This window comes from Leptodactylus fuscus, chromosome 8, assembly GCF_031893055.1.
Source record: "Leptodactylus fuscus isolate aLepFus1 chromosome 8, aLepFus1.hap2, whole genome shotgun sequence".
NCBI classification, from domain to species: Eukaryota; Metazoa; Chordata; class Amphibia; order Anura; family Leptodactylidae; genus Leptodactylus; species Leptodactylus fuscus.
Genome location: NC_134272.1, coordinates 15,223,795 through 15,232,641, shown reverse-complemented (window position 1 = coordinate 15,232,641; position 8,847 = coordinate 15,223,795). Strand labels below are relative to the sequence as shown.

Sequence of the window (8,847 nt, the reverse complement as noted above, 5' to 3'; positions counted from 1 at the left end):
CCCTTTAATTTTGTGGTGAAGCGGTAAGATCTGCGCTATAAGACAATTCCACCACCTAGTGGCCAGGACAAGTTACTGCATCCTCACAGGCGTCTATACTCATTGTACAGCAGTACAGTCTTATATAATGATTGCATAAAAGGGTTTTATATAATGTTCTGTGTTAGCGCCACACTGCAAGACTGTCATCACGATTTTAGCCAAAAAGTTAACAAATTTAAAGGGGAAACACATTGTGATAAATATGAAGATTATGGCTACCATATGGCCAGTGAATGTACAGGGACGACACAGTGGGATTCTCTGAATCAATGGGAAGGCCTAACAATCGCTCCACCACTGTTGTCATATGAAAAGATGCCTTTGGGTGGATTGTCCCTTAAAGGGAGTGTGTCACCAGGACCTGACAAATCAACCCAGCTTGCAGATAGATAGGCTAGGATCCCCTGAATCTTACAGTGTTTTCCCCTTGTGAATCGCTGCCTCCGTTGCAGAGATAGAGCCATTTTTGTCAAAAGGCAAAAGAAGTTTTTGCAACAATGGTGGCGCCCTGGAGCTCATTTGCATGTTGACAAAAGTGGCGGTTATTTCGGCAACGGAGGCAGCGATTCACAAAGGGAAAACACTGTTAGATTCAGGTGACCCTAACCTATCTATCTGATATGCTGAGTCTGGTGACACACTCCCTTTAATTATGTCTGTCGTAATAATTGCACCTCCTTGGGCTTCTGTCTCTTCTCTATCAGAAATCTGGAAATCCTGAGCAGCACTGGCAGAAGATGCACAACATCTCCCTCCCATAATCCTAGTACTCTGCCCCTGTACCTCCATCTGTATTCTGTGCCCCAGATTTTTCCATCTGCATCAAAGCTCAGATCCACAGGGTTATGACGCCCACGCAGAATTTTTGCTGCACTGTGATCATACTTGATGAAGTTGGAAGGCACCGCTACATCTGTAGTGCAGAGATTACACAAACATCACAGAGGATGGCTTACTGGGGTTCCTGCTCATCCTTTATTTAAAGGGCAACTCTATCCCAAATGTATAGTTTATTCCCAGTACTAACATGGCAAGAAAGATCTTATGCTTGGGGAGAAGCTCTTGTACTCTTGTACCTCTGACAGCTCCCGCTACCCTTTAGGGGACGCACTCAAGAGCTGGCGCTAGTCTGCAAATCCCTCAAGGGATGCTACATATTGTTCATGTGCTGTACAGGCCCATATTAATATCAGACGCATATACTGTACATGTCCTGTAAGGCTTTGTTTAGCTCTCGTTTGTACACTATGCTTGGCATATATTGGTGTACATGTGGTTTTACTGACACGTATTGGCTCAGTCTCACTAAACATCACATGTAATGCAGCTGTATGGACTGACAATGGAACACAGACCTATTGTCCGCATGTCCAACCCAACCATAAGATACTGTGTGAGATACTGAGCCTCAGACCTATAGACAGTAGGGGTATGAGCCTAAACACATCAGAGAAAACAAGTAGAAAGATAGCTGTGACCTGTATTATACTCCAGAGCTGCGCTCACTATTCTGCTGGTACAGTCACTATATACATACATTACATTACTTATATTGTACTGATCCTGAGTTACAACCTGTATTATACTCCAGAGCTGCGCTCACTATTCTGCTGGTGCAGTCACTGTGTACATACATTACATTACTTATCCTATATTATACTCCAGAGCTGCATTCACTATTCTGCTGGTACAGTCACTATATACATACATTACATTACTTATCCTGTATTATACTCCAGAGCTGCGCTCACTATTCTGCTGGTACAGTCACTGTGTACATACATTACATTACTTATCCTGTATTATACTCCAGAGCTGCGCTCACTATTCTGCTGGTACAGTCACTGTGTACATACATTACATTACTTATCCTGTACCGATCCTGAGTTACATCCTGTATTATACTCCAGAGCTGCGCTCACTATTCTGCTGGTACAGTCTCTGTGTACATACATTACATTACTTATCCTGTATTATACTCCAGAGCTGCGCTCACTATTCTGCTGGTACAGTCACTGTGTACATACATTACATTACTTATCCTGTATTATACTCCAGAGCTGCGCTCACTATTCTGCTGGTACAGTCACTGTGTACATACATTACATTACTTATCCTGTATTATACTCCAGAGCTGCGCTCACTATTCTGCTGGTACAGTCACTGTGTACATACATTACAATACTTTTCCTGTACTGGTCCTGAGTTACATCCTGTATTATACTCCAGAGCTGCGCTCACTATTCTGCTGGTACAGTCACTGTGTACATACATTACATTGCTTATCCTGAGTTACATCCTGTATTATACTCCAGAGCTGCGCTCACTGACACTGAACAAGCAGAGAATTCTGGATGATTGATTTCCTCTAGACTTGTGATTTCAGCTCTGCAGTATAATACAGACACTATTGTAATGCCCATATGCAGGCTAGGTCCTTTTTATGTAGATTTATTCTAGAAGTTTCCGGGTACAGACACTGCGTATCCTCTGCCGTCTTCTTAGTGAGCTGCAGATTAGACGGTTGTCAGCATGTTGACATTCTCAGACAAGTCTGCACAGAAGAAACCCATGGAACTGCCGCTGAGGCTTCTGGGTAGTGACATAGAATGGCGGTGAATCACCTTCGGCTTATTATATTTTTGCGCTGACCTTGTATAAACCTGTCCCAGAACGACCTTGTCTGACAAATGACTCCTCTCCTTGTCTTACAGCTCTGTCCCAGGTGTCAGAAGCCAGGAGCGACTGTGGGCTGCAGCCACAAGGGTTGCGTGCAGACCTACCACTACACGTGCGCCACCGAGGCAGGTGAGTCACGGCGCTGCACTGCATTCTGGGTAGAATAGATTTTGTTTCTGGTTCACTGCCTTATGTCAAATTGTTAAAGTGTTATGTCACTCAGTCCCTATGTTGAGTCGAGGACGCTGAGATATAGAGGGCTGTTTGTTGGGGTCTTCACTTCTGATTTTCTACCTTGATGAAGGTCTCCATCAAACAGCTCCTTATATCTCAGCTGTGCGCGCATCAGACGGTAAGTGGAATCTAAGGGTTAAGTACAATCACGCCACTAGGGGGAGCTTAACAGTATATATAACAGTGGGCTGTGGACCCCCTAGTGGCAGCTGAATATATTTACAGTTTTATCTTGAATCACAATTGTGCAGAGGATTTGGAACTTTGTATCGGGAAAACAGATCTCTGACCACACTGAAGACATAGTGTGAATTGAACCAGTACAGAATTTTGGTTGTCAGAAAATGGGGTTGCAGTGTGACCCTAAAGACACTGCAATGGCAACTTCTAAAAATTGAGCAGTACTTCCAGAGGTCCAAAAGAGGGGAGAGGTCTGCATAGCAAGTCGCAGCAAATGTACACCTACTAAGCAACGCCTCTTCCCCATCCATGATCCCTTATGTGCCCCTCACACAGTATACTGCCCCCCTTGTAGCCCCACAGTGTATCGCCCTCTTATTGTGGTCCCCATACAGTTTAATGTCCCCTCCTTGTGGCCACCACACAGTATAATGTCTCCCCATCAGCTCTTACACAGTATCATGCCCCTTGTGGCCACCACACAGTATAATGTCCCTACCTTGTGGCCACCACACAGTATAATGTCCCTACCTTGTGGCCACCACACAGTATAATGTCCCTACCTTGTGGCCACCACACAGTATAATGTCCCCTCCTTGTGGCCCTCACACAGTATAATGTCTCCCCATCAGCCCTTACACAGTATTATGCCCCCTTGTGGCCCTCACACAATATAAAGTCCCCCTTACAACCCCCAACACTGTAATATTCCCTCCTTGTGGCTCAAAGACTGTATAATACTCCCTTGTCATGTCCCCTACATTATAGTTCCCCTTATTGTGCCCCCCCCCCCTCACAGTATAATGCTCCTACATTATAGTCCGCACACACTATTATAACCCCTGACTGTGGACCCTACAGTATAATCCCACTTATTGGGCCCCCTCACCTTCTTGTTGCTCCCACAATATATTATTCTGTCATTGTGGCCTCCCACAATTATCACTTTTTCTGGTCCTCCTCACTGTAATGCCGCCTTATTGTAGCCCCCAAACCGTAACGCACTCTTTTTGTGACCCCCAACACTGTAAGGCTCTGTTATATCCCAGCTGTTGAGAGCAGAGCTAGGGGCTGAACGGTGAAGGAGATGCAGGCGGCCATATCTCTTGTGCCCAGGATAGTGGGACAGCCCCCAGAATCCAGGACTGTCAGGAGGTCTGCCATGTATGTACGTCATTGATGGCGTTTCAAGGCGATATGACGATATTAGATTGCACGACACGTAGCCCCAGCCTTAAAACGACATGATAATAATAGGTGCATGTTCACTTTAAGGAGGTTTCGCTCTCACTAGCGCTAGTAATATGGAGTGAGTTATTTGATGAGTTGCGTGCCCGGCAGTCCAGACGCTCTGTACTTCTTGGCCGCCTCTCCGCTTGTAAAACAAGACAAGCAGCTCATCTCCCCGTCTTGCTTTGTCGCCCCCTGAGAGGAGATTTGGGGAGCAGCGCTCATAGTCTGTCTCTTCTTATTTTTCTGTGGTCTGTTTTGCAGTCGTACTCCCCGTGTCTTACATCTCCCCCCGTCCCAGGGCTTACATTGACATTTCTCCAAGTCCAGAAACAACGGGAGGAGAAGGAAATCAATTACATGAGCGGCGTACAGCTTGTATACTCAGCGGCTCAGCTCCCCGGGCTATACCCAGCTACGCCGATTCTGGAAGAGTCCGACATAAGTTACACATTTTTTTTTGCCTAATTTATTGTATGGAAAATACAGAACATTACGGAGGATTTTACCCGTCAGAGGGACGAGAAAATGATGTGCTAGTAGGAAGGGGTTAAAATGACCTTAATTCACCCGTTGGGATCTTGATGATGGATCCAGGGTTTGCGACCTGGTTCTGAACCCCAGATCACGTGATCAGTACCAACTCCCAGGTCACTCTGACCTGTACTGTGGGGGGCGGGGATCAGGGAAGAAGAAATGGAGCCGATCTAGGGTTGGGGGCCGGTTCCAAATACATGACCCGAGCGTCGTAACCTGGCCGGAACCCTCAAAGTCCATCATCCAAATGAATTAAGCTAATTTTAACTCCGTGGATAACCCCTTTAAAGTGAACACATCTGCTAAATTTAGAGACTGACACCTCTAGGACACTCAAGCGGTGTTTGTCCCTTGTGAATCGCTGCCTTCATTGCCGAGATAGCGCTGTTTGTATGAATATATAAATAAATGAACTCTTTGAAGCAATGGCGCCGCCCTTGTGTTCATTTGCATATTGACAAAAATAGCAATATCGTGGCAGCGGAGGCAGCGATTCACAAGTATGATTCAGGTGACCCTAACCTATCTATCTGCAGGGCTGGGGTATGGTGACACTCCCTTTAAGTGAATTATTTTTAATCTGCAGACTAATATTTTGATTGTTTTCTGTTCTAGGTTGCTTGTTAAATGAAGAGAACTTCTCATTAAGATGTCCTAAACATAAGGTATTGTAGAGCCTATATTATTCTTACGTTTTTGGAACTTAAAGGGGTTCAGAAAATGAACCCAAATACCCCAGGTCTCTTTCTAGGCTCAGGGAATAAATCCTTCATTACAAGGCCATGGTCATTTTGTGGGATGAATCCTAAAATGATGTGGTTTAGAGTCAGAGGGGTTAACGTGTTACTTAAGAACTGGTCATAGACTACAAAATGGCTCCAGGTTCCAGGATCACGTTGCAATGAATGTCATTTTCTAGTTTCGAAAGCTTAAACTCTCGCTTTCTAAAGCGATACCAGGCCTGTCCAGCAGAGGGCAGCTTTGCGCTATAAATTACATCATTTTTGGGTTGGAAACAGCACTTTTATGGGAGAACAAAGGGGGAAATTTATTACAACTCGTACACCAGCCTTATGGTGTAAAAGTCACAAGTTTTTGTGTAAATTGGGTATATGAGCAAAAATTTTCGCCTCCTGATCGCTGGCCATACCAGATGTATGATCCCTGAAGTGTACGCCATCTACAAGCTAGTGTAGATGTCATTGCAAGCTCACGGCCTGTCACAGGGTGCACCTAATGGATGAGGGGGCATTTACCCCTTTATAAATTAGGCGCACCCGCTGGTGCCGAATATATGAAGACTGACACTGAACACACCTGTCATCCTATATCTGCCCCCACAACTCATTTAGGGGGCATTCACACGGAGTAACGCCGGGCGTGTATCACAGCCGTACACGCCGGCGTTACAGCAGACTGCCGAACACTTCCCATTCACTTCAATGGGAGCGCTCGTAAACGCCGCTGTTACGAGCGCTCCCATTGAAGTGAATGGGAAGTGTTCAGCAGTCTGCCGTAACGCTGACGTGTATGGCTATGATACACGCCTGGCGTTACTCCGTGTGAATGCCCTCTCATAGTCATTTATGTTTATAGTCATATCCCCTTTAAGGAAACCGGGGAGGGCGGCGTAAGGCCGGGGCCCCACATGGCACAAAATCCACAGTTTGGCCGCAGAAGAAACGTTTGTGCCGCACCAAAAACACAATATTAGTACCCTAGCCACCAGAATGTGTGCCTCATATATGACATGATGGCGCCCAACTCCTCATAAATGTGGCGCACCCTTTATCTAAGTGAAATTTGCGACAATTTTCTGACACAAATGTTAAAAATAGCCCAATAGCCCCTCCCACTGGACACCGCATTATCACGAAAGTGGCGTAAAAAAAAGTTGCGCAAAAAAAATCAGCGACTTTTTTAGGCCTCGATAATAAATCTGCCCCGTAATGTTGCACTACTTCTGCCCCTCTCTCATTTTTACCCCGTGTTATAGATATCTATCTAGCCAATACTTCCCGCTTCGGTTAACAGAGGGATTGGCGGTGAAATTTCCGTTCTTTTGTATTTTAGGCGGTAAGCGTGGAGCGTAGTGTAGTCACCTCTGGTCCTATGGGGCCTGTTGTAAGGCAACCATCCATGTGGCTGAACTTCCTATTGTACTCGCTGTCATGAAGGGGTTACACGGCCATATTTATCTCACCATAGCGTCCCCTTTTCTGTCTTACAGAGGCACCTGGTGTAACCGTCTCTGAAGTAAACATTACCGCCATCACACCCTGGATCTTTCATTCACTCCTCAGCACTGTCACAGCGCCAAGCAGGGGAGTATAAGCTGCCAGCCTCCATCGTAACTACAGTTGGTTCAGGCCCTACCATGCCCATGTGTTGACCGTGCAGGATTAAGGGGTCCCTAGTGTCTTAAAGGAGGCGTTTCCTCACACAGATGATGACGTAAGAAAGGCGAGAAATCCGAGGGCCTACACCAGGATCGCATCGGGATGGCGGTTGTGTCATGGCGCAATAAAGCTGACACGGAATTTGCACTGATACGGCCGGTGACGATGCCGGTTTCTGGATTATGCCCATAGTCGGAAACTATTAACCAGAGTTTGTTTGACGACAACCCTTTGCTCCTAACACATGGCAAGCAAGAGGGCGGAAGTTGTAGTGTTCCAATACCCAGCTCAGACTGTGACACGGACATTGGTCTCACATCCAGTGGAACCCTACACCTGCTAGAGGAGGGCACAGCTTGTCAAGATGGTTGACAAGATGGCCGCCAGTTGGATATCTGCGCCTCAAATTGTGCGTTTCCTGCAAGAAAAGAGACAGATCACTACCAACCAAAAGGGATTTCTGAATGTTTCTTCCCGGCTGTTGTATGTTCTATGTATTAAGACTACATCACTCATCTGATCTGACAACCCCCCGCCATGGTACTTGTCTTCGTGTCTTATTTTGTGCTGTCATCAGCCATTTTGAGTGCCCCCTCCCCCCCGCTTCTCGTACACTTGTTCATCTCGTCACGCCGCTTCTTGCGGCCTTTCATCCAGTCATGTTACTTCTTCAATGATTCTGGAGTGGAGCACATTATCAGCAACACACAGCGGCAAAAAAAATTTAAAAAAACTGCATCGACTACTGCTGGGCCACGGGGGCCACATTCCAAGAAGTCAGCTGACCACTAAACCGCGACATTTCGCTGCCCTCTGCGGCTCAGCGCCGACACGATTCCTGCTGTAAATACAAAGTGTTTGACAGTCAAAAGTATGGACAATGCCTCATTTTATGGTGTGTGTATATATATATGTGTATACATATGCATATATATAATATATGAAGACTGTAAATGTTTAACCCTGCAGCTGCCGGAAAGGCCCGCAAACGTCGCGCTTTTGCAGGCTGGGCCGGCAGCTTAAGGGTTAAAGCTAGTGTTCTTTTTAGTAAATTTGCTTCACACTGAAGACTGTGTGTACCGAGCTTTCTAAAAGATGTTTATTTTCTTTAAGAGTAAAAGAGGCTATTGGGAATGTCAATAAAATCTACAATGAAGCGTTCGTGGTATGTCTATGTGTCGGCCATCTTTAAAATACGAGCTAGTGTCCTTAAAGGGAGTCTGTCACCACAACCCAGCGTATCAACCCAGCCCCGCAGCTAGGTAGGTTAGGGTCACCTGAGTCAAACGGTGTTTTCCTCTTGTGAATCGCTGCCTCCGTTGTCAAGTTATCGCCATTTTATTGATATGCAAATTAGGTCTTTGAAGTAATGGCGGCGCCCTTGTTACTTCAAAGCTCTCATTGACACCGACAAAAAAGGTGATATCTCCGCAACGGAGGCAGCGATTCACATGGGAAAAGCACCGTTTGACTCAGCAGAACCTAAACTATCTAACTGCAGGGCAGGGTGGATAGACTTGGGGGTATGGTGAAACACCCTTCAAAA

At 45.9% G+C, this 8,847-nt stretch overlaps 1 protein-coding gene across 2 annotated transcripts in view; it reads left to right on the top strand.

The window, feature by feature from the left end:
* RAI1 (retinoic acid induced 1) overlaps positions 1 to 8,452 on the top strand; it is a 98,339-nt gene extending 89,887 nt beyond the window's left edge. For both annotated transcript variants that reach the window (XM_075285223.1, XM_075285222.1), the window contains 3 exons: positions 2,757 to 2,850; positions 5,518 to 5,567; positions 7,133 to 8,452. In XM_075285223.1, the coding sequence (XP_075141324.1) occupies positions 2,757 to 2,850; positions 5,518 to 5,567; positions 7,133 to 7,147 (159 nt within the window). In that variant the 3' untranslated portion in view covers positions 7,148 to 8,452. The remainder of the gene's footprint in view (positions 1 to 2,756; positions 2,851 to 5,517; positions 5,568 to 7,132) is intronic.
* Positions 8,453 to 8,847: the final 395 nt, after the last annotated feature.